The sequence below is a fragment of the Lissotriton helveticus genome, chromosome 11 (assembly GCF_964261635.1).
Source record: "Lissotriton helveticus chromosome 11, aLisHel1.1, whole genome shotgun sequence".
Taxonomy (NCBI): domain Eukaryota; kingdom Metazoa; phylum Chordata; class Amphibia; order Caudata; family Salamandridae; genus Lissotriton; species Lissotriton helveticus.
The window spans coordinates 314,404,845-314,432,099 of NC_136072.1; the positions used below are offsets into that span (position 1 = coordinate 314,404,845).

The 27,255-nt window shown below is 38.7% G+C and overlaps 1 protein-coding gene across 9 annotated transcripts in view; it reads right to left on the minus strand.

Moving 5' to 3' along the window:
* Nucleotides 1-27,255, minus strand: part of SNED1 (sushi, nidogen and EGF like domains 1) — a 2,618,914-nt gene that overhangs the window by 187,512 nt on the left and 2,404,147 nt on the right. For all 9 annotated transcript variants that reach the window (XM_078665627.1, XM_078665624.1, XM_078665625.1 and 6 more), the window contains one exon: nucleotides 15,155-15,242. In XM_078665627.1, coding sequence (XP_078521753.1) covers nucleotides 15,155-15,242 — 88 coding nt within the window. The remainder of the gene's footprint in view (nucleotides 1-15,154; nucleotides 15,243-27,255) is intronic.

Here is a 27,255-nt window from a genome sequence, read left to right on the forward strand (position 1 = left end):
TCAAATTTCAATCAATCGACAGAAAACTGAAGAACATGTTCCAAGTCCTTTAATGCTAACAACTGTAGTTGAAACTTGGCAGGAAGTGAAGCAAATGCAAGAAGAGGCAGGAGCAGAGGAAAAGGATATTTGGCTAAAATCAGGATGTGGACAAAGGGAGGAAGATTAAATTTGGGTTTACAAAGATGAAAGACCAGTAATGCCCGAAAGCATGATTTCAGATATGGCCCGAATGTACCATGGTCAAGCACACATTGGCAGAGACGCTATGATTCGTCTCTTCAGACAGACTTGGTATAATCCTAAATTCAGAATGATTGCTGAAAGCTTGTGTCAAAGATGCTTAGTCTGTCAGCAATTTAACCCAAACAGAAAAACTGTTGTAAGTTTGGGAACCATAGGACGGGAGGGTGGCCCATTCACAAGAGTTCAAATGGATTTTGTTGAGCTACCTCCATGCAACAGACTTAGATATGTTCTTGTGATAATCTGCTTGTTCTCTCGATGGGTAGAAGCTTTCCCCACACGGAGGAATGATGGATTGACTGTTGCTAAACTGTTCTTGCGTGAGATAATACCACGCTTTGGGTTTCCGGTTGCGATTGAATCGGACAGAGGCCCACATTTCCAAAACGAGTTAATGCAGATGATCTGTGAAGCTCTGGACATTCGCCAGAAGCTACATTGTGCATGTAGACCTGGGGCTTCAGGAGTAGTTGAACAGATGAATGGAACGATTAAAAACAGAATTGCAAAAATGTGTTTGGCAACAGGAATGAAGTGGCCTGATGCTTTGCCACTTGTTTTAATGGCACTGAGAAGCATACCTGACAGAAAAACTGGATTAAGTCCACACGAAATTTTGATGGGAAGGGTGATGAGACAGGCCTATGTACCAGTTAATAAGTTGTTGACAATTAATGATGACATCATACTGGATTACTGCAAGAATCTATCTGATGTAGTAACTTCTGTGCTCCACCAGGTGGGAACTGAATCAAATTCCAAAGAGAAAAATCCAGCTCATGATCTAGTCCCTGGGGACTGGGTACGAGTGAAAGTTCATCGCAGAAGAAATTGTTTGGTACCAAGGTGGCAAAGACCACGTCAAGTTATCTTGGTTAGTACTACTGCAGTTAAGTGTGCTGGACTGAAAAGGTGGGTTCATGCTAGTCACACCATCCGTGTGCCTGAACCTGAATACCCACACGACGGTGAAAGTACAACTGACTCTGATTCTGAAGGTGAACCAGAGAAGAATCCAGATATTGAAGATCGACAGGAACGTCGACATCTGGAAGTATCAGAAGCCAGTTCTGCGTCTGAAGGTGAAGGTGAAAGGGAGACTGTTGAAATACCAGATTCAGAAGATCAACTTGAAGGTCGAGAATAGGTAAAGACAAGCACCAGTAGAGACGCAAAAGAAAGTGAAGAGAAAGTTGCTGAAAATAAGAAAACTGAAAAACAATCTGAAGACTCTGAAAGCAGGAACGGAAATCCTGAAACTGGGGAAGAGGAAGTAACTCACGACAAGGATGAGATTCCAAGTACCAGTTATGAAGGTGTTCCTAACAGAGTAACAGTAGAGAAAACTAAAACTGATGAAGACAAAGATATTGTGAAGATCATAATCAATGATACAGTTGAAGACACTGAAAGTGAAACTGATGACAGTGCAGATGAAACTCCATTAAGAAAAAGCACAAGAAAAATAGCTTGGAGAGTGGAGCATAATAAAATAGAGCCGAAGACTAAGAAAGTCTGCAAAGGAGACAATTGGCCTAAAGGAACTGGAGGATTGAGATTCAAAATAGTGAACAAAACAAAAGAGCAAGAAGAACAAGTAAATGAGATCACCAGTCAGAAAGAAACACTGGGAAAGAAAATAGAGACTATTCAAAGGCCAAAAAGAGTAAGACGTCCAAATCAGAGATACAAATCACCTGAGTGGACATATATTGTCCTGTCACCAATTGTTGAAGTTAATAGCAGTCAAGAAAACCTGTACAACCCAAAACCAATTGGGAAAAGTGAGTAAAGAAGTCAACTAAGAAATGGAAAGTTAGGTGCTCAAAGTATATGATATTCAAGTAAAAAGTCTGAAGTCCTGTGAGACGGTTTTTGGAAATATAGAAGAGGTCGGAGTTGACATAAGGTCGAAGAAAACTTGTTAGAAAAATCTAATTATAGTATAATTTAGAATAGTGATTGACACAAGGTCGAAGAAAACTTGTTAGTGTGGTGACTAGTGTGTAACTTGTAAGTGACATAAGGTCAAAGAAATGGTGTTAGGAAAGATGGCAATGAGCAATCATAAAACGAAATGTTCTATTATTAGAAAATGGTGCAGATGCTTTACAATATGCATGGGGTTGTTGACGATATTATGGATAATTTTAGCTATTGTGATTACTTTTCAAACTAATTTAACAAAATTAAAACCAAATGTGAGTTCAACTAAGCCAATTGAGAAAGAAAAAGTGCATGAGACTCATGTGTACAAGCCAGAGTTGCATCAAGATAGGTCTATTAGCGATTACACCAAGAACACTTTTTCAAAGTTATTGCTTGAGTATATTAAAACAATGAATGTTGATGACTGTTATGTTTGTGTAAAATTGCCAGCATCAGTGTCAGAAGGGGTGAACTATCACCACCTTCCTCTTACATATGGAGTAACTTGTAGTGTAATTTCAAGTTTGTTTTACAAGACTGGGAAACTGGAATATCAATATTCCAATGTGGATGAAATATTTGCAAAATTAAAGATCGACAATATATTGAATAAAAGAAAACATGCAGAGGTAATGGGAGAATATTTTCTAGAAGTAGATGAGTTAACGCACGAGTATGCGTTTAATCATAATTTGACATGTAAAATGAGAGTTGAGGAGAAGGCATTCTTAAATATGGTTGAAGAAAGAAGAATTGCTTACAAACAAAGTGAGAAAATGAAACATGCAAAGTCTAAATATTACATATTTGATGATGAGAACATTGAGGACAAGAATGTGAATGTAGCAATCAATATAGATGCACCAATGTTGGGAAAATGTTGTATTAGAAGAGATAACTCAATGTATAACAATTATTTTGTGGGTGCGAGGCAATGTGAAGATACCTATAGAATTATAGGGGGTTGGGATTTAAAGGAGGAAATAATCCTGTTTTTCCTGGAATGTATTTCATTTGTGGGAATAAAGCCTATTATAGACTACCGGACCATTGGTATGGGACATGTTATGTGGGTTTGGTCTTTCCTAAAATTTTCCATGTAGATAGAGGTACTAATGGAAAGCATGAGATAGGTAAAGTTCTAAGTCGAAAAAGAAGAGAAAGTGTGTTAGAAATAATAGGTGATGTATTTGGAGCACTGATACTAGCAGTGGGAATTTCGTTCAATGCAAATAGAATAAGAAAATTGTCCACAATCATTGATAGATTATCAACAGACACAGCAGGAGGATTCCTGATGGTCAATACTGAAATGGTTGCTATGAGAGCTATGGTTATGCAAAACCGACTTGCCCTTGATATAATTTTATCAAAAGAGGGAGGAGTCTGTGGAATTTTTAAAGTTCAACATTGTTGTACTTATATTCCAGATAAAAGTCAGAACATTGAAAAGAATATTATAAATATTACAGATTTGCATAGAGAAATTGAACCACTGGAGGTTGAAGGTGTCCTTGAAAGACTGGGTAAACGTTTCTCAGCAATTAAGCATTGGTTTCAAGAAATAGGTAGTTTAATTATAGGTAAGATACTAATTCCAATAACAATTATAGTGATAGTGACTTTCTTTATAAGATTATGCTGTATATATAAAGGTAGGAGAAATTTTAGACAAACAGTAAAGAAAAGAAATGAGGAACAACTGGCAAGAATGAGAGAAAAGAGTGAGATAGAAATGGAAGAAATAAGAAAAAAGATTTTCAAAGACTCTAAAGAGAAAGAAACAAAAGTATAGATGATACTAAACAAAAGAATTTGAAACATGTTCTGCTAAATTGCCCAAAATGTTGAGAGTTATTTGGTGATAGAATCACCAGATGAGGGAATTGATGGAGCGAGGTGGCAAACACAAAATTTTGTGTACCCCTCCCGAAATTAATGTCCCATAACGTTAATATTTACTGATGGCATGTTTTGTGAGAATTAACCAATCATAGAGTAAGATGCACACATTATTTTTAATAGTATACACGGGAATATTAACTTTGCTTGCATGTTGCAAATAAAACTTAGCTAATATGTATTGTTATTGTGTTGTGAATTAATGTGCAATTTAGTTATAAACAAAACGAAATTTAAATGTGCTTAATGTATTCGTTGGTGTTGTGGAGTGGTCGAAAATGTAAGTATAAAACGCATTTGTGTGGCTTATTTGCTAGGTAACAACTAATTGGGAAACATTAGTAAGGTGGGAGGTAAACAGAACGGGTTTAAATTCAATAATTAACATGAATCTGTGTTTGTTTCTGTGATAGTTCCAAAAGTGGCTTCTGAGGCCTAGCTAGAAAATGGACGCTCGGGTAAACAGTGAGCAAGAGCTGAACAGCGCAGGCGCGTCAAAACCTGCAAGTCAGAGTGAACTGCCTGTGCTCAAGAAGGTTCAAGGCTGCCTTAGCCCGGAACCTAGGATGGGTGCCAAACATGTACGCTTGTACGTTGTGATCATGGGAAAGAATACTGATGTATCTACTAGAAGAAATAGTTACGCTATGGACTGTCCTAAAACAAAGACCCTTTATTTTTCTGCTGAACCATCGAGAAAATGATGTTGTAATGGTGAGATGATGCTCACCCACCCCGAAATTGTCCAATGAAATTTTGAATAAGAGATGATAGTTACTTTTTAGATAGATTAAGTTAGGGAAATAGGCTATAAAAAACCCTGGATTTGACTAGAAAGGGTCGCTTTTCTGATTTCTACTGGAGATGCTGCCCGATTGCTGACCGATTCCTGGATGTAAGACTTTAATGCTTTACGTGTTTGCTTTACAGGACTGAAGGATAAGATGAGGGTGTTAGTTAGGGATGTTAGGAGAGAATTTGGAACTATCTGTTCTTTGCTAAACTTTAACTGTTTTCTAAAATAAAGCGATTTTCTTGAGCTCTAATAAAATGATCATTTTGAAATAAAGTTTAAGATTTACTAAATAAAGATTTATTAATGCATAAATGTCAGACATAATAAAGTTTTGCTGTTAATAACATTGGGAAAATGGAATTTTAAAAGCTGGTATTGTGATTTTCCTACGCCTAATTTTCATTCTAGCAGATCCATTGCCACTATGGTGGTGTGTCTGAATAAATTAAATGTTTGAATAAAACAATGGTAAAGTGTAATAATCTGCAGGTGTAAATAATAAAGAGTTAAATAGGTTTAGACGCTCCACCAAATGTTACAGCATTTCTCCATTGCGATTCACCAAAGCCTTGAAGCCAAGTGTAAGTGAACAGGGTAAATGCGCAGTGTTATGGGCCCGACTGATGCATGATTTGTGAGTTTTAAGGTTTCAGGGAAATGGTGAGTATTGATTAGAAATTATTTCTGGAGCCGCGCTGTAGTATTAGGAGTTTTCCCTAAGCCTATGTGGGATTATTCTGTGCTTTTTCATGGAAGATACAGACCGAACAGGCACCAGCAGGAATGGTGGCAAGAGGCACACCAAATAAGGCTGCCCCTCTGACACCATTCCCCCATGAGCGCGGTTCACACCAAGGGTAATGCTGGAGTTTGTGATGAAACTTGGGAAAGTCACATTCCTGCACTTTGCAAAGGTTCTGAATAGGACACAGGTCAATATTTGACGAATATCCTGTTAACGCTAATCTCTCGATGAGGTCATTACTTTTCTCCATTAAGTAGATGGATTTAGTTTGCATCTGCACATCTCTTAAAAAAATTACCACTAGTGGCACTTCTGAGCTGCATTTATTTAGGTATATGGGATGGGAGAGGCCATTTTTATATAATAACTACACAACTGTGTTTTAAATATTCCTTGCTGTAACTGACTGGAAAATATTTTGATCCTACATGGTCAATTTATTTTTTACATTAACTTTTATTGAGACCCCAGCTGATTTGTGAAGTGGCCAACACAGGTAAAGTACTTCTAAAGAAAGAGTGTTAAATGCCATGGTGTGAGTATGGCAAGGGGCCTCCTTCTTGGACCTTGAAGGAGTCCCCTTAAATGGTGCTAGGTAACTGCCCTTTTGAATGCCCCGTGCGGCCATAGCTCCAACCTCGAATGGAAGGCTAAGCCATGTCTCTGTGATGAAAGTGTGTGATAGGCAGGGCCGCTGGAATTATGCAGCAGGGGAGCACCAAATTATGCGGTAGGGCTGATTAAATTATGCTGCAAAGAAAGAAAAATGATGCAGCATAATGATAGAAAGACTTCATTTAAAAAAAAAAGTTATACATAGTTATACTGTCTGGGCAAGGATTTCACCTCATTAATAACAAGCTAACAACCAAATACATAAATATCCAACTGAAAATGAGCAGTTAACCTGTGCAATGTGTTTTCCAACACGTGTGAACACATATCACAACGTTTTTAGTAACTTTTGATCCGTCTGAGCTAGAAACCATTTTTGGTTTGTTAAAATCTGCAGATTATGCAGCAGATGATGGAGTATGTGGCAAGTGTGAAAAATCCTTAATTACTGATGAGGTTTATGATGTTTGGAACATGACAGACTGCAGAGGTTGCGATACCATGCATAAGCTAGTGTGGGTTTGATGGTGTGTCGTACGTATGAATGAGGTAGTATCAATGTATTGTGAGAATGCATTGTGAGAGTTTGTGTGGTCTGGGTGTAATATTGGGGTATAGGGAGTGACTGACGGGTGCTGAATGATACACCTGAAAGAGTGTTAGGTTCTAGCTTTTGTTCCAGGGTGGTGCAGGGGTTCTGGCCCAGGACCCTTTCTGGCTGTAACACTCTCAAACACTCTCAAAAAGGTGACACCCTTGTCTGTGTTTGGTGTTAGCTGGCAACGCATGGATGATGGGTGCCATGATGAGGTAAATGAAGGATGAGGGGACTCAAGGGGTTTCATGTGGGAATTAGTGATGTCATTTCCTGTAGAGAGGATATTGGGAAATTAAATGATGTCACTTCCTATAGAGGTAGATGCTGTGCAAAGAGGTTTGCTTCTGTGGCTTTGTCTTTTAAACTTTTTGAAGGAAACCAGTAAAGTCACTTCCTGCAAAGGTGGATATCGGGAAATGCAGTGATGACAATTCCTACAGAGCTGAATGCCAGAGAATTAGGTCCTCTATTCTGGCTTCATCACATAAAGAGGCTTATTCTGGGAAGGAGTAGTCACTTTCTGTAGCGATGCATTCTGGGAAATACAGCAATATTGCAGATCGTTTGAAATGCAGTGATGTCACCTGCTGTATACATAGATGTCAGATAATGAGGACCCTTGTCTGGTTTCCTCTTTTATAGATGTTTCAGTGGAACACGAGTGATGTCACTTCCTGTACTGAAGGCTGCTTGTTTTTGTGTATTCTTGTCTCCTTTTTCAGATGGCTTTGGAAGGAAACCAGTGATGTAATTCCCCATAGGGATGGATGCTGGGAAATGCAGTGATGTCATTTCCAGCAGGGAAGGAAGCTAGTAAAGGACTTCAAAGGATTATGAAGTAATGGCTTTGGTGTTCATTTTTATATTCCAAAAACCCTTTTCGTCCTTTAACATTTTCTACAATTCCCTTAGGCTAGTGGGTACCACATCAACTTTGATTTTCAAGAAACTACACAGAAAAAGCTTGAACTCATAATTAAAATAACCTCTGCCTCTTTTTTTACCTTTGGTGTTTAAGTGCACAACCACAGACACATGATTTTGCTATATGTATCAATGCCTTACAGAAGCTAACATACATGGCATTGCATCTTTGTGAGATATACATTTCAACTGAGTAACTGCCATAATGTATCTTTTCTTCTACTGGCTTCAAACTCTTCCCACTTCACTGCTGGCGAATAGTTTGGTGGTGGCATGAACACCAATGTTTGCTCTTGAGAGCAAAATCTAGTGGAAAATGGCCTTTTCCCACCCCATATAGCCTGTTTAACTTACTTTACATCACTTCTCTTTATAAATGCTAAACCTTACAGTGATTTCCAATAGGGGTTCGCAGAAGTTGGTCAGAGAAAATATCAGAGAAGAGAAGACTACATAACGTCATATTCCCTGCTGGTTAGACACGACCACATAGAAAATCGAGTCTGGCATACCTGAGGCCTTATCCTTTCACGAGTCCTGGTTTCCATTGTTGAGGTCTTGGCCCACCTATGCTTACAAACACCCCCTTACATTTCTAGTTTGGTAATCAAATTGTTACATTCTGTATCACATTTCTTTTATGTTCATTCACATCTGCTTATGTGACATCATGCGGTTCTTGAGATGCCTGCCTGTACACCTTGTTTATATTCCAATGACATTCTGTATTCTAGAAGGTGGTTGAGAGAGACAGAGCCAGTTGCATCTGGATCTGTTAGCAGAGAGACTGCTAATGCTGTGCTGGAAATAAATACCACTTTTACCTTATTTGATTCCTGAATTGAATTGCAACAATTTTTGGCGACGAGGGAGAAGAACCTAAATACACTCCAGTCATTTATCAGCACAGGTACGGAGTGCTTCATAAATATTTCTGTTATTAATTATTCTGTGTTTTGATAGCACCAGCGGCAGTTTACAGTATCTTAATTTCATTAGTTGTGCACTGATGGCACCTGCGGCTGTTTTTAATTAAATCTGAATCTATTGAAGAAGATTTTACATATTTATTATTGTTGGGACTAACCATGGCACTTGGATTAAAAGTTGGATCGCTTTTTATTATTCTACTTCCTTAAGACTCTTGGTATTACCTTTTTATTGGTTCCCACTTTGAAACCCAACTACAATCTGCCACACAGCGTGTTTTTTCTACAACTGCCGATTTGATTTAATGTCTGCACCTTCCGAATTGTTTATTTATCCTGTTGCGCTAATTTTTGGATTTGCGGTTGACTAGCAGCACTACATGTATTTTACGTAAACTTTCCGGCATTAGTTGGATAACTTACAGTTCTTCCGTTGCTGTGCTCGACGGAATTCCTACAGCGGCATTTTTCGGATTACAGGGCGATCTGCAACCTTCTTCTCAGTGCGTTCTACTGTTTCCCGGTCCATGGTTACAGAACTCTTCGTCACGAAGTGTTTTTCGCCAACACGTTAACGTGCAACGTCACCGGCAGCCATTTTGGTTACTAAGCCAACCATAAACAAAGGACTGACGGCGAGTTTTCTACGTTTCTGACACGTTTTTGATAAACTTTATCTGGATTAAATACACGGCGATTTTGACACAACTTTGACTACCATTGACTGCGGTATTTTAATTATAAGTCTACAAAACATTATTTCAATTCTGCAAAAAGGATTATTAATGGGACTTTCGTTTATTCACAGCGTATGCTTCAATTTTGTTAATTGTTTAGGAGTTTTAAAACGTTCTTAAGTTTTAAGATTACAGAATATTAAGTTTTATTTATAATTTATATCTACATGTTTTAGGGTGTTAACTGTTTTTACTTCTGCAAGTTTTGGTATTTTCAATACAACTTAAACATGCAATTTGACCCCCCAGCAAAATGTTTACAATCCAAAGGTGACCCCCCCATGCCCTGGGCAAGATGGAAAGAGGAATTTATTACATATATGAAGGCTATAGATGGCGAACGCATGGGGACAGAAAGAAAGAAAAGCATTGCTTGGGATCGGAGGGGCAAGTTGTTTTCAGATCTTTGCCTCAAATTACATCACAGAGTGATGGAAGAGGAGATAACATGAATGTATATAATGAAGCTTTACTGAGGATAGAAAAAAGATTTAAGCCTGTTACAAGTATTGCTTTAAATAGATTTAAGTTCTATACCAGATCTCAAAAAGATGATGAAAACGTTGATGATTTCCTTACAGGATTAAGATCATTATCCTTGCATTGCAATTTTGGGGTCCTAACGGATGAAATGATAAGAGATCAGATCATAGTACATGTTAAGAATAAAAAAACACAAGAAAGGTTATGGGTTTTAGGAAATCTCAGTTTAACTGAAGCAATTTCAGAAGCAAAGGCTTTAGAACAGTCGGAAAAATGGATGGAGGTTGTCAAAGACAATGCAAATAAAAAAACAACAGAGGAGGAAGTTTGTTATGTTAAACAAAAAAATGAGAACCATATGCAACAACAGCCTTCACGTTTTCAACACAATTATAGAGGAGGTTTGAGCACGAATATGTACAGAAATGTTCAAAGTCCGTCACGGAATATGACAGTTTGTTTTAGATGTGGTAATAAGTCTCATTTGGTGTCTTTGCCGGGTTGTCCTGCAATTAACAAGGAATGTAGGAACTGAGGTAGAGTAGGACATTTTACAAGTGTATGTAAGGATATTAGACGTAATGTCACACCTTCTAGAGGAGCAGTATCTTATGTTGCTAATAACGAAGTGAGTATACCTAATACAGTACATAATACAGACAGTGTAGATAAGGGGTTTGTTGTTTCTATTATTGATGTAGTTCCGGATCAGGTTAGGAAATCACCCAATAGTGATTTTAAGGTCTGTGGAGTAGATATAGTTTTGATGGTGGATTCAGGGTCTCCTTGGACAATTATTACACTGCAATACTTTTTAGAGAAATTGAACAAACAGTTGTTTTTAGAGAATTTAGTACCATCTGATATTATGGCTGTAAGTTTTGAAGGGAATCAGATTGAACGTGAGGGTTATTTTGAAGTAAATATTAATTTTAAGCATAGGTGTTCTGTGATTAAATTGTACATTGCAAGAAAAGGGGTAATGTCCTAGGGTGGCGTGATCAGTATAAATGAGGAATTATATTGAATCCGAGAGCAAAGGAACCTGTGACTTTATGTGATGATACACCATATAATCAGGTTGCCACTATTGATAATGATGATAAGTGCATTGACAAAGAGAAGATTTTGGTGGACAGTTTCAAGAATGTGTTTTGTGACAGGTTAGGAAAGTTAAAGAATTTCTCTCATAGAATTATCTTAAAGGAAAATGCTACACCCATTAAACAAAAAATTAGGGGAGTTCCAATAAGTGTAAGACAAGAATTGAAGGATATGCTAAAAGAGTTATTGGATGAAGGGATTATTGAAACAATTGAATCAGCTGAGTGGGTTTCTCCCATAGTTTTGGTCCAAAAACCTGATCAAAAGTTGAGAGTGTGTGTAGATCTAAGAGCTCTCAACTCTAATATTATCATAGATTGTCATCCATTGCCAAACATTAATGAGGTTGTATCAATGTTTGAGGGAGCCCAAATCTTTTCTACGTTAGATTTACGTTCAGCATACCACCAAATAGAACTTAAGGAGGAGTCAAAGAAGCTCACAGCGTTTATTACGCCTTTTGGTCTATACCAATATACGAGGATGCCATTTGGCTTAGCATCAGCGGCGTCGGTCTTCCAAAGAGTAATGTTTATGATATTTAGAGATTTGGACGAATATGTCAAATGTTTTCAGGACGATATTTTGATTTTTTCAAGGGATGAAATGAGCATGTATGCCATTTAAATGAAGTTTGCAAGAGATTAGAGAGTCATGGGCTTACATTAAAGGCACATAAGTGTAAGCTTTTCAAACGTACAGTTGAATATTTGGGTCAGACATTGTCTGGTAATGGAATTGTTCCGAAGAAAACTAATGTAGATGCCATTGTGAAAGCTCCATCACCAGTTAACAAGGATCAATTGTTATCATTCACAGGTATGTGTGAATATTACAGTAAGTTTGTGGAAAGCTTTGCGACCAAAATGGAACCATTGCGGGTTTTATTAAGACAAAATGTGAAATATGTATGGTCAAGTGAACAACAAGAAGCCTTTGAGTGTATAAAGAGGGATATAGTTAATGCACCCACATTGAAACCTTTTAGAATGAAGAAAGAGTGTATAATCACGGTGGATGCCAGTTTATATGGTTTAGGAGGAATTTTGTGGCAAAGGAAAGGAAAAGAGGAATGGAACGTAGCTTTTGCTTCACGCACACTGAATGAGTGTGAAAGGAAATATGCAGCAATTGAGAGGGAGTTACTTGCGTGTGTGTGGGCGGTGGAACATTTTAGGCTATATGTGTGGGGTTGTAGATTCACCCTGAGAACAGATCATAAGCCATTGGTTAATATATTGTCTACAGGTGGAGGAAGGCATTCTACAGCCAGAATTGCGAGGTTATCTTCAAGATTGCAAGAATACAATTTTAGCACAGAGTATGTTCCAGGAAAAAAAATGTCACTGCTGATTTTTTGTCTCGCCTACCGTGTGAACAAGATAAGGTAGATGTGGTTAAGGAAGAAGACTTTGTTCTGACAATAGCTGATGTGATGGGTGACCAGTTTCAAGAAATTACAGAGGAGAAGTGGGATAGTTGTGTAAGGATAGATGATAGGTGGAGTACCCTTAAAAAATATGTGATGGAAGGATGGCCTAAAAAAAACTTAATTAAAGAAGAGCTTTTACCGTTTGCGAGAGTGGCAGATGAATTGGAATGGGAAAATGATTTTCTGTTTAAGTCAGGCAAGTGCGTTCCACCACAAGGTATACAAGATGTCATTCTTAAGTTGGCTCATAAGACGCATCCTGGCATATCTTCTATGAAGAGGTTGATTAGGAGTTTCTTTTGGTGGCCAGGAATGGATGCATTTATAGATAGTGTTGTAAGAGAATGTGAAGAGTGTGTGTCTAGTGAGAAAATGCTCAGAACTAATATTCCACCTTTAAAAGTTGTTAAGTGGCCAGACATGCCGTGGCAAAAGTTAGCCTTTGACATTTCGGGTCCATTTAAGAATTTACCTGAAAATTCACAATATGCTTTAGTGTTGATTGATTTCCACTCGAAATGGCCCGAAGTAAAATTTGTATTCAATGCTACCACTAATGCAGTGATTATTTTTTTTAAAGAAATTTTTGCTCGAGAAGGATGCCCGTCTGTGTTAGTTACCGATAATGGGGTGCAATTGAAATCAATAGAGATGGATAATTTTTTAAAAGCACATGGAATTACACACAAGTGTACGTCATTATATGAGCCACACGAAAATGGCCAGGTGGAGCGATTTAATAGGGTTTTGAAGTCTTATGTAACAGATGCGGTGAAAACACGTGGAGAATGGATGAATGAGTTAAGAGAAAGGTTGTGGGTTTATCGTATTACACCTCATTCTACAACTGAACTTAGCCCTTTTAAGTTACTGAAAGGAAGAGATCCAGCTTCAAAAATCTGTCCATGGTGGTTTAAAAATAAATGCCAAGACAAATTGGACATTAAGGAATGTCTACATGATACAGCTAGAAGAGTAGAAGCGAAGCAAATCAAGACCATGGGTTGGTACAATAAAAAATGGAAGGTCAAAACTCATAATTTTGTTGAGGGGGATTGGGTGAGGATTATGAGACCATGTCTGATGATGAAAGGTTCATGTAAATTTGGTAAGCCTATACAGATCAAAAAAGTGTTTAGTAATTCTGTAATTACTCAAGATGGAAAATTGTGGAATGTAAGGAGTATTGCCAAGTGTAATAATTTCATCTATGGTTCTAATTCTAGATATAAATCCAATTCTGAAGTTTTAGGACAGAATGTTGATGGCACAATATCTTCAAGGATCAAGCAAAATGTCTGTGTAAGAAACAGACCAACTAGGTTTAGAGATTATGTTTGAACATGTATGTTGGCTTTATGGAAAAGGGGGATATGTTACATCCTGAATCATATTTCTTTTATGTTCATTCACATCTGCTTCTGTGACATCATGCGGTTCTTGAGATGCCTGCCTGTACACCTTGTTTATATTCCAATTACATTCTGTATTCTAGAAGGTGGTTGAGAGAGACAGAGCCAGTTGCATCTGCATCTGGTAGCTGAGAGACTGCTAATGCTGTGCTGGAAATAAATACCACTTTTAACTTATTTGATTCCTGAATTAAATTGCAACACAAATCCTTATCTTTTTCTCTCCCAGCTACCTTCTTCCACTGTGATCTCCAGCACTTCCTCAGAGAAGTCTAATTGCGTTATGGCGATCCATTCCCTGAGGCATTCTGCTTGCAATTATATATTTTGAGCAAGCATAAAACACAATTTGCAGGTTTCACTGATATCATTTTATCGCTTGCTACTGAAATTTCGATTACCATATGATTTAGTCTGACACGTTTTCACACAATAAGTTGTTTTGAGAGGGTGGCCTACTGTCTTCATTTTCTTTTCTTTTGCTGAGTTATTCGCCATGTCTTTTGGAATACACAATATCACATTTCTCAATAAATTACGTCTAGTTTTCATCCACTGCCCATCAGTATTCTGCAAAGCAATAGGTTGGACCTATTACTGTGAGCCGCCGGCATGGATATCCATTACGGTGAAGTAGCTGCAGGGAACATTCTAGAATAGAGTACGTCCACAGCAGGCTCATTTCCGCATAGCGGGAAATATGAACTTGTCTAAGAGGCTATGCACTTTTGTTTTAGTCATCATTATAAACATCTATTAATTAGATTAAACATGTTACTCTTATCCTATTTATCACTAGTTATCTATGCTTCGATAGAGAGCAAATATACTTCTGTTTTATTTATGAAAATCAGCACAAGTCCAAGTCGGTCAGGATGTTTTTATTCCTGAATATTTCTATAGTATAAAAACACTCCAAAAAAAACAACTTTTGTAGCAGTGAGGTGTATAATACAACCCCATAGGAGCAGTGATATAGGAGATTCTTCTAGGCAGAAGAATACAAGTTAGTAGACATCATCTACAACTTACTCCTGGACTGCAGAACTCTAGTGACATGGAACTTGTCCACACAGGTCACTGCCTTCAGGAGTAAGGATGAAAGGATTACCCCAGTGAAAAATATTGCTTGAAGCATGTATTACTCTGGGGTAGGTGTTGGGATGCATAGATGATCCTATTTTATAGAGTCTTCCAGCAAAGAGCGAGGGAAGGGTAACCCTTCAGAAGGGCAATTTGGGCACGAATTGGGCTGTAGATCGTCCCCCACAACATTTTGTGTAAAGCAACTCTGATACTTACAGGTAGTGGCACACTGCCCCTTCCCAGAAAGGAAAGGATTTGGTCTCAGAGTACAGCCGCGTGCAGGGGTGGGGCACCTTTTTACAGACTGAAAACAAAGAAGAGAACAGGAGTTACACATATTCAATTAACACCTATTATTTACAGCAAGAAAATTCAGCAAAAGCTATAAACAATTGATGGAGCAGGTTTTCTCAAAAAGAAACCTGCTCGAATTGACACCCCATAATACATACTAACAGTTTGCTGTGAAGATTAATGTGCACCTTACATGAACATGAGGGAAATTGCTTTTGCGCATGCATGCACTAACGTGAGAATATTACATGAAAATGAAAAACATATTTACGTTGTGTTTTTTAAGGAACAAGAAATAGTGCATGACTAGGCCGCAAATTTACATCTTTTCGCATTTTTCTTTAAAAATAACGAATAATGCCGGTTTCTGCTTTAGCTTCTGCTAGGAAAACAATAGCAGGGAATAGTGCAAAGGTGGGTGGTAAAAGAGTGAAAAGTGCATTTCTGCATAATTAATGAATATTTGTTTCTTTGCCATTAGTGAGCCAAAATGAGCCACTATTATTCTTAAGTTAGAATGAGCGAAAGTGAACACATGACCTAAACAGACAGAAGTGCTGAGCACTGCAGACAAAGGGAACAGGTTCAAGGCTGTACTGCACAGAGAGTATTGTTTGCCTGCCAAGAAATGAGACTAGCCGTGGGATCCAAGACCACTTCCGCGGACATAGTGAAAGAAGCCCAATGAGAATATATGTGAATGTAACAGATATTGTAATAAAGGATAGAGTCAGAATTGATGTAATGGCAATGGATGTTATACAATGGGTTATACAAATGATGAATGGGAATTTGGCGGTGTGTCAGACCACCTCCTAAATCCACCAATGAACTGTTGAGTTTCGGCAAAAAGTTTCAACTGATGTGGGACGGACATGTAGGGGTTAGGGTATAACTGGGGTGCCTTTAGGGGTGTGGTTTAGCCTTAGCCTGAGCACGTCTTTCCAGATAGCTGTTCGAGAGAGGGGATGCGTAGTTGTTCGTCGGTTTGCAGAGAGGTCTAGCTGTTCCTATCCTTGTCCCACTTCTGGGTCCTGAATCTTTGTTCCCTGTCTCTAGTTCAGGGGACCCCCACCTGCTCCTCGGCCAAGGCGGTGGTATTTCACAGATCCTTTGAGTTTGTATTATTCTGACTCGTACAATGCATAATTATTTGCAAATGTATTTTTGTGTCTGAAACTTATGTCTCTTCATCTATCCACTTCGATATAAGTATATTGTTTCGCATTATTGTGCTGAAACTGATGTCTCTTAATCTATCCACTCCTTTATGCGCACTATTGAATTGATGATAAGACTGACACTATTTGCATATGCTGATGTTGTTCTCTCTCTCTTGTGAATTTCACTGTTTGCACTGTGACTGTATGCAGGTGTGCATAATATATTTTATTGAATATGAGATAAATCTTTATTAATCTTATAGAGAGTCTGTAATTATTTAGCTGACTGGATAGCTAGTTTTATAACGTGCCATCATTACCATCAACTATTCAACTAATTGGTCTATCGACTGAGAGGAAAGAAAGTTGATGTATAGGTTTAGTTATGTACCTAGAAATGTTATACCCTGTGAAAGATGAACTTTACGTCAGTAAAACTTGACCCCCAACGCATCAGGGATTTGGGTGAATGTGTATGGGCCATTGGTGTGTTATCGAGTATTGATCCCTGGTTAGGTGTCACGCTGGATCAGTTTTCTGGTAGCAGAGGATGGTTTCATTATTGATTAGTTTGGTAATGATTATTGAATATATGTTCTTAACATGAAGAGTTAGTGTTGTGTTCTATGTTGTCTGGAAGTTCAGGTACGGAGCTACCTGAGGAATCCCGGGAATGGAAATTAGCCTGAAATAGGCAGAAGAAGAGTACTTTGTCTGTTGTATTAATACCGAAGCTACGGAGGGCTGTAGGGGTCAAATTATAGACTATTTTGTATAAAAGTAGAGTGATTGAAATAGCGATGGGTCTACTTCTGAAACTCTGGCCTTATCCCCAGGAGAGTACCAAGACCTCTTTTCACACCAAAAAGTCCTCTTGTGAAACTTTGACCTTATCCCTTGAGGAGTACTAAGTCCACCTGTAGCTTTTTGAAAGGTAAAATATCGCTGGACATTGTTTTACTTGAAGAAAAGGAATTTCTCTTTGAAAAGTGAAAACTATCTCTTTATTTAGTGGAACAGACAAGGTAGCCTTGTTTTGTGTTGTTACTAACAGAAATTATGATTAAGAAAACTTCAGAAAAATATTGCCGTATTATTTTGTATAGGGAGGGTCAGTAGCAGGAGTGATACTGGCGTCAGAAAAGGCTGCGCTGGCATTGGCAGGTAGCGGGCGTGTACTTAGCTCTGATTGGTTGGTTGGTGTGAGCCGCGCTGGTATTGGTTGAGATATCAGATACGTAGAGAGCCAAGATTGGATGGTTGGGGTGAGTAGCGCTGGTATTGGACGAGAACTGACAAGTAGAATAAATAGAATTACGGAAAGGTTTCCTTGTTTGTTTTGCTGGGATATATTAGCATAGAAAGTCAGAAAAATCAAGCTGCATAAGAAAATAAAGAATTTCTTTAAAAAGGATAAACCAATTGTGACTAGAAAGAGAATTTCCATTCCACCTCCAAGAACGCCTCCTTTGTTTATGATGTTAGAACGAGGATACCATACGTGTATGTGGTTAGAGAATTGGATGGAATATACAAAGGATGATGGTGTTATAGCTTTTCCACAGTATGGTACGTTTAATGTAAGAATGTTGCAGAATTTGAGAATTCGAATGAATTCACTAGAGCCGAATCCCAGACTTACACAGTATGAAACTTTAGATAAGAGGTATTCCAACTGTGGGGCGCGATCCCCAGGGGGGCTGTAGAGTCTTGGGAAGGGGGTCGCGCATTTCCAGGCCTTTTTTCTGCCTGGAATCCAGAATGTGTGCTCACTATCTGGGACGCTTCACTCTGATCTTTAAAATGCTTCTTCTTAAGTTAATTGACGCCTCGGTGCTGTGAAATGAAGAGGCATGGCATACAGGTAAACAGTCCTTGTGCCAGGGTGCCTGCTTTCCTGAATAAAATGCAAACCTTCACTATTTGTTAATCTGCAAATGTAAAAGGTGCTTGGGAGCAGTTCGAGCTTTAATTGCTCGATTTACTTCAAGCATTGTGATGGCAAAGAATTGTTTTTTTTAGTGGTAGTACAACTGGACTGTGAAATACATGCTTTTAATCGTAATTGTATTTACACAGCGCTTAATATCCCTGAGGAGGTGTTGAAGGGACAGTTAGACAAAAAAGAAAAAATGCATTACTGACGGTCATGTGTTACTAAAATCTACCTTTTGGAAGCTCCATTTTATCCTAAAATGCAAGCATAAACTAATGACTTACACATTCAAAGTGCTTTCTGTCATAGGCTGGGACCTCGTAGCACTAAAAATGCACAAGTCACTATTCTCTACTGCGAAAACCAAATTACATTTTGTGGCTCTCTGGTTATACACAGACCTCTGCAGGGCGTTAACTAATAGAGGTTTCATAATGTACTACAGTGCATTTGCCTCCGAGAAACAACTTTTTAACCCCTTGCCTGTGGGGCTAATTCCCCCGCTGTGCTGGGGCTGGGGAGCGCGCACAACGCCCGGTGCTCATGACTAGCTCAGCTCATCATGAGCCACGGTGGCCATGTGCTCATAACGAGCTGAGCTCGTCACGGCCACACCCGTTTTTGTAGAACATTCAGCACAGCGGGGGAATTAGCCCCACGTGCGAGCGTTACGGCCGTTATGACGAGCTCAGCTCGTCATGAGCACACGGCCACCGTGGCTCATGACGAGCTGAGTTCGTCATGAGCATGGGAGGGGTTAAAATTTATTTTTCAATTAAGCTACCCATTATTTTATATGTAGCTACCTGATGGTGAAAGACCTAAGGAACTAACAAAATATTTTGGGGCTGATTTATGAGAGGCTTGCGCAACCAGAGACACTTTTTTGAATCTCCAGCGGCACAAGCGTCTCAATTATATCAATGAGGCAACGCAAAGTCACTCTGTGTGGCTTTACATGGCCTCATAGATATGGAGAAAGACAACGCAGTGCAACTCTCTGCGTTATCTTACTGTATGTCAAGTAGGCGTTACATGCAGATTTCGACAGGTGTTCCCACGCAACACCGATGGATTTTGACGCTGCCCCAGATTTACAAAACTATGTCAATCTGGGTCAGGAGCAACACCTTACTCCTCCTCATAGCAGGCGAAATGAGAAGAAATGTTTTCATTTCTTCAGGTAATTTCCTCTTTTCATGTGTACTTCATTCTGCAGCACACATAGAAAGAGGAAAATACCTCTCTGGATTGTTTTTGTGCAGGAAGGAGCCACTTCCTGCACAAAAACAATCCTGCCTACATTGGCGTTAGACAACAATTTGTGCACCAACGCAGGGGGAAAGGACAAGAAACCACCATAATTCATAAATAAAGTGCATTCCTGCCCTTTCACATTGGCATAGGGCAACGCAGCAAGAAGACTTGCGGCGCTGCCTCGTGTCAATTCCTCATAGATAAGGCCCTTTGTTTTCAGCTGCACCTTTGACTACACCCCCACACTCACTGACCCTTGGTCTGCTAAACACTGTTTAATATTATTTCCTCACTGTAAAAATGTTTTGCTATGGGAATTTGGGGCGTTTATGGTTGTCGATAGTTGTCAATGAAAAGGAGTACCAAGTTCTAGAAATTTTAGTCAGGAGGGGGTCATTAATCCTAAAACATTTTGACAGGGGGTCTCGGCATCAAAAAGTTTGAAGACCTCTGCCTTTGAGGAATGGGGAATTGAGGCGTTTGAAAGAGAGAAATATAGAGGTAACAAGATATAGAAATATGATGTTTGGATATCCCTTTGAAAGTAGGGAAGATAAGTTGAAAAGATGGAGGCAAAATGTGATAACGGAAGGTTTGTAACCATTTTTAGTGCTGACGATCAGACAGGAGGCAAATGTAAAGAGAAAAAGAAAATATAGAGACTTCAAGTCTAAGAGATGGTCCAAACAATTCTGATGATGAGTTATTTGAGGACATCATGACCAAAAGACCCCCGTCAAACCAAGAAAGTCCGAGTGAGGTGACTCTAAGTGCCCCACATTTGGGAACTCCATTGAATCCACAAGTTACAGAAATAGCTCGAGTAGTACGAGAAAATGAAATTAATTTGATGAATAAGGCGAGAGAAGAGCAGGTTAAAAAAATAAATCAGTTAAGTCTTAACGGTCTTAACGGTACTGGTAACAATTGGTCCCGTTGTCCCATTGTATGGAGAAAAACGGAATGTATCGAAAGTACATATGTTATCAGTTCCAAGAAGTAGTGTCAGGAGTGGAGTGGTGACAGTAGTGGATGAGGATGGACATGCTTAAACAAATATTACTTTATTCGATCTTCTCGTTTGTGAGATGATAACAGAAACCCCCAGAAGAAGTATACAGATAGACCCAAGGAGAATAGGGCCGAATGTTACACCAATCGCAGGGAGCTCAACAGGCCCTTCACCAGAGGAACTTAATAATTGTTTAAAAGAAATGGTGAAGCCAAACCGCAACCACAAAGCATAAATGTGGGCCAATTGAAAGTAGATTTGGAAGAGATGATTATTGGCACAATAAGACCAGATAGATTAGGGACTTATCGAGATGATAAACTGTTGTTTTTGTGTAAAAGCATTACTTTCAGAGCAAGGAATTTACATGAGAAATTATCAGAAGCTGCTAGTGAGTATGGAATAGACATTGAAAAGTTGAAAGTGTTGCAAAAATCATACAGATTGGCCTTTACTGATAAGGATTTAGAGAGTTTGAATGCGTCTGGAAAAAGATTGCAGATACAAGAGTTGATGAACATCTTGAAGAAATGGGGAGATGTAGATCGATGGAAAAATAGATGGATGAGAAAGAAGGAAGAAGCAGTTGAAAGGGCGTGTCCACTGAGAGAGGTTCCTGGTGGTGGATATGTTCATGTTCCATGGTCAAGGCAGCACATATTATCTTTTATGAATTAATTTACCCGGTTAAGAGAGAAACCAGTTGAGGGGTACAACCAGCTAGAGAGGTTTGTGAAAGTTTCAAAAGTTTTGCTAAAGGATCTGGACAGATTGTTTGAGATTATTGTTCCAACTGATTTATGGACAGAGTGTAAAATCACTGTCGATTGGCCAAAAGAAGAATATCCTAGAGACCGTAAAACAGGTGCACCATCTGAGGGGGGTGATGAAAAAGTATAATCAGGTAATCACGTTTTTAAAGGGAAAAATTTCCCCTAAGGAAATAGATTGGGTCAAGATTGACAGAGCGACCCAGGAACTAAAAGAGTCAGTACATGCTTGCTATGAAAGATTGTTGCAGGTATTTAAACAGTATAGTGGGTTTGAGAATATTGGAGACAAATATATAGGACATTTTGTGTATCGGTTTGTGTTTGGATTGAAACCAGAGATTAGTGATATGATTCAACAGCATTTGATTTGTTGGCAAAGTAAAACAATTGATGACATTTTAAGGTATGCAAAGTATTGTAGTGATGATATTGAATTAAGACATAAAAAGTTGAAAGAGAAAGTGATGTGGGCGCAAGTGAAGGTGGCAGAACAGCAAGAGACAAACAATAATTAGATCAATGGTCAGAATCAGTCAGTCAGTCAAAGATCTTTATTCAGCTAATTTAGCCATAAACGGGCAATAAGAAACATTTGAATTATGTAAATATACATAATAAAATTAATTTTTAACAAAATCAAAACACAGGAATAATTTTTTTTACAATGTTACGAAGCCGAACTGCAGAGGAAATATACCTACAAATCATTAAACAAATAAATTTGTCATTTAAGAGAAGTAGATGGCGTAGCGCAGGTTGGCACTTTCTAATGTTTAAAAATCTTAATAATGGTTTTAAAAAGGTACGTCTCGGGCCAGAATAAAGTTTGCAAAAAAAATGAAACGTAAGGTGCTTTGTGCAGAAAGTGAATCACATGGACACATTTCTAGTTTAGTATCACAGTATACATCACATGGGTACGACACCAGGAGATGAGCAATGCCCATCCTGAATCTAATCAAGTAAAACATTTTGACTTGATTAAAATAAAAGGAAAGGTACGGTTACATTTTTGGGGACTAACAATGAGTGCTCTACAACCCTTTTTTGCCATCTCTTTACTATCTCTTACTTGCTTCAAATAAAAGAGAAAATACTTTTTCAGATTTGTTTTTTGGGATTGCAGAAATATCACCTGGTGTGCTGAAACAGTCCTCCAAACCCAGCTTCCCTAATTGTTCGTGAATATAAGATAACCAAGGAATTTCTTTTACAGAGTCCAGTTTCAAGCAATCTAAAATGATGTCACGATTCAGGACTGGTTCCTCCTTGGTCCATATGTTATGTCAGAGCTTCAGCCAGGGGAACTAATTGCATATAAAAAGTCAACAGTGTTACACCTAATTCATTATGGCACATAGTGGCAGGAGTGCTTCTAGGTAATATCAATATGCGTTTTAACATCATATTTTCCGCTCTCTGAAGCCCCAGGGTATTAGTAAAGCCCGAGACTCCAGCACCATACAAAGCGACGGCACATGTCCGTGCTTTGTCGATTTATGGCTTTAATTGGGTGGGAGCCTAATTTTTTTGTGAATCTGAAGATGGTCAGAATCAAAAAGTTCAAGTACCCAGTGGAGGTAGAGGAAGAGGTAAAATGAGTAAGGAAGAGGCTAGGAAGAAATTCCCTTGTCATGCGTGTGGAAAGTTTGGACGTTGGATGAACGAGTGTAGATCTTCTCAAAAGAATAATGGGGTAAATACAAATGTAAATCCACAGATGCAGAAAGAGGTGGGTGTCAATCAACAGCAGCAGCAGGTAGTTACTCCACAGTTAAAGGTGCCAGAAGCACCTATGCCAAATAATATGAATGCTCAGGTGCAGAGGTACAGTGCGAACACTGGATTTCACGGAGGTGACCAAAGTTGTAAGAATCTGAGTATGCAAATGGTTCTGCAATACTGGTTGCAGTGCAATGAGAATGATTCAGACTCATCTCAATGATGGTGCCTGAGGGGGGAGGAAGAGTGCGTACTTGGCGCATACTTCGCAGTAGATTAGTCATGTCCATTTATTGATGGAAAAGTGAAAGGCAATGATATTACTTTTCTAGTGGACACTGGTGCTACCCGTTCTACTGTGAGAGCAGCAGAAATTCCAAACAAACCCCTCTCGGGAGAAGCTATCCAAGTAGTAGGAGTTTTGTATAAACATATTAGGAAACCAGTCACAAATCCAATAGAAGTTCATATTGGAAATTTTAGAGACAGGCATAGTTTTGTGGTATGTGACTCGAGTCCAGTAAATCTCTTAGGTAGAGATTTATTGTGTAAAATGAACTGCAAACCAGATATTATTGCATTTCAGACACCTGATGAGGATGTCGAATTTAAGATGATGCTAGCAAAGCAAGGGACAGAAGTGGATGAGTTGTTTTCACTTCTCACAGAAGAAACTCTGCCTGAAGAATTAAAGAGTGCAATAACGTTGGATGTATGGGATTTTACAGGAAAGGAGATTGGTCTAATGACAGTTTAGACCCAATTCAAATTACAGTGAAAGAGGGTGCTGTGTATCTAAACACACCCCAATACAAAATGAGCCCAGACGTGATTGCAGTAGTCACACCTGTAATTGACCAAATGATTGAACCGGGAATCCTGAAATAAACTTTGGGCTGTCCTTGTAATTCGCCTATTATAGGTATCAAGAAGCCCAGTGGGAAATACAGGACAGTGCAGGATTTAAGAAAGATAAATAAAATTGTAGTGCCTTGTTGTCCAGTAGTGCCAAATCCAGCAGTACTCCTTTATCAGATTGGAAAACACAATGGGAGCACACTGCTAGCCTCTCCTCCGGATCGCCCCTCTGCATTATGCTATATGCAGTACGTCCAACTTGAAGAGTGTCGAAAAAAGTTTGTGTGTGATTCACCAAAGTTGGTGCAAGTAAGTAGTTGAATTTTCAGCATCTCTAGACACGAGACATGGCTCGTGTTTCGGGATAGTATCCCTCATCAGTAGAGAAAAGTTCAGGGGTGGATGAGAAGGCCGCCAAACAACCGTCACAGGCCTCGATGCCTCCTAAGCGCGCAGGTGCATCTCCAAAAGCTCGTCAGATTCCCTGTGATGCTGAATGGTACACAGTAATTGATTTGTGCCAAGCATTTTTCTCGATTCCTTTACATCTGGAAAGCCAATATCTTTTTGCGTTCCGGTTCGGAGACCGTGTTTTGGCATGGTGCCGAGTTCCTCAAGGGTACATAGAGAGTCCTTCAATCTTTAATCAGATCTTGAAAAAATTTCTGGAGACTTTAGTCATGACAATTAATTCAGTTTTGGTTCAATACATTGATGACCTGTTAGTGGCATCAAAGACAAAAGAGGCATGTGTGACAGATACAGTTGTCTTATTGAACCATGTTGGAAGAGATGTAATGATCAGACTCTTCAAGTAGTCATGGTATAACCGAAAGTTAGAGTCATTGCAGTGAGCCTTTGCCAGAGGTGCGTCACCTGTCAGCAGCAAAATCCAGGCAGGAATACAGCTGTTAGTTGGGGACAAATTGGAAAAGCAGCAGGTCTATTCATCCGACTCCAGTTGGACTTCATAGAGCTTACCCCCTTGCAATGGCTGAAGTATGTGTTGGTTGTTGTCTGCTTGTTTTCCCGCTGGGTGAAAGCCTATCCAACGAGAAGGAATGACAGTTTAACTGTTGCAAAGCTTCTTCTAAGAGAGCTGATTCCTAGATATGGATTTCCAGTCACCTTAGAAACAGATAGAGGAACACACTACAACAATGAGATAATTCAGATGATTTGTGCAGCATTGCAAATTGAACACAAGCTGCATTGTGCCTATCGGAGTAAAAAGATTGAAATCCGCTCTTGTGAGGAGAAAGTCAAAGAGAATACCAGAGCAAATTAATGAGATCTCAAGTTAAGCAGGGCAAGAAGAGTCAGGAGAAGAATTAGTACGAAAAACAAGAAGAGTAAGAATCCCAAGCAGAAAATACAGAGCACCAGAATGGATCTATGTTATCTTGGAAGAAATTGAAAGCTCAGATCCAAGTGAAGAAAGAGACAGTGCTGACACTGTCCGAGTGGACGAAAGCAAATTGAGACCACATTAAAAGAGCTGTGACAATATAAGGTGAAACACTGCCATACAAAAATGAAATAAATGACTCAGAAGACCTACAAGAAAATAAAAGAAAGGGGTAAAGAAGAAAGCCTTGAAGTGTAGGATGACACAATATTTTTTAGAAATTTTTGAGTAAAGTTTAGAGTTTTTATAGGTTTAGATAGATTTTTGGTAGAATACAAAATGGCTGAAGCAAAAGTGACAGAACATCCAAAATCTAGTCTAAAACGTAGATGTATTAAAGCTTGCTTATGTAGTGTCTTGTTATTAACATTTATGTGGACATTACTAACTGTCCTTGTACCGATTCTAATGGTGACTAAGGGTGGAAACACTACTAATAATGTGACAAGTGAAAGAGTGTGTGATGTTACTAAAGGAACCCCAAATACTAACATAGTACCAATGGATGGAAGCATTTTCCATTATAATAAATCAATTAGTGATTTTTACTTAAATGTGTTTACTAAATTATTGTATGAATGTATTGATACAATGAATGTGGGTGATTGCTATGTGTGCATGCAATTACCTTTGTCTGTCTCAGAGGGGGTGACATACCATCACCTAACATTAACATATGGTGTGTCTTGTAGTGGCCTAACGAGCGTCTTCTATGTGACGGGGAGCGAGTATCATTACTCCAAAATAGATTTAGTATTTTCCGAAATACCTGTTATAAAGGAGCTGAATAAGGTGTTAAGTAGTAAAAATACACGCTATATGGGATAATTCTTCTATATTATTAAGACACTAGATATAGAATACGCTTATAAGAATAATCTAATGTGTAGTTTACGGGTTGAAGAAAGGTATTTTTAGAGATGGTAGAAAATAGAAGCAAAAGTTTGCAAAGGAAAGCTGCTGAACAGAAATCACAGGTATCACTGTGGGCATTTAGAGACGGAAATTATGAGAGAGGCGAGACATACGCTGCAATGTCTCTGGACTGGCATCAAAAGGGGAAAATATGCTTGCTTAGAATGAAAACTAACTATAACAATTATTTCATTGGTACTAGTGAATGTGAGCATACTTTCCAAATTACTGGAGGTTGGGGATTGAAGGGTGGAACAGATCCTGTTTTCCCAAGAGTCTATTATGAGTGTGGCAAAAAGCCTATTACAGGTTGCCTGCACATTGGTATGGTGGTTTTTATTTCGCTATTGTTTTTCCAAAGGTCTATCACATAGACCAAGACAATAACAGACTAAATGAAAAAATCAAGGGCTAACATGTAACAAGAGAGCACGTTTTTCAGAAATAGTAGGTGATATTTTTGGTGCACTGATACCCTCAGTTGGAGTCTTGATTGTTTATTGACAGATACTGCTGGTGGGTTCTTGATGATTGACACAGAAAAGGTTGCGATCAGATCAATGGTTTTGCAAAATCGACTTGCACTTGATATCAAATTAGGAAAAGAGGGTGGAGTCTGTGGCATGTTGACAATTCAACACTGCTATACCTATATACCTGATAAAAGTAAAGGTATATAGGGATATATATAAGGAATATTACGAAATTACATGAAGATTTGACCCAACTGGAGGTTGACGGTGTCTGGGAGAAACTTGGTAAGGGTTTCTCTTCAGTAGGTAAATGGTTTTCTACTTTTGGAAGTAGCTTATTAGGAATAATAATAATACCAATTGTTTCAGTAGCTGCGGTAGTCTTTAGTAATAATAACAACATATAAGTGTTGTAAGTGTAAGTACGGAAAAAAAGAGAAGATAGAAACTGATAACAAATGAAAAGCAAGGAGGAGAAAAAGGGATGAGATAGAATAAGAAGATAT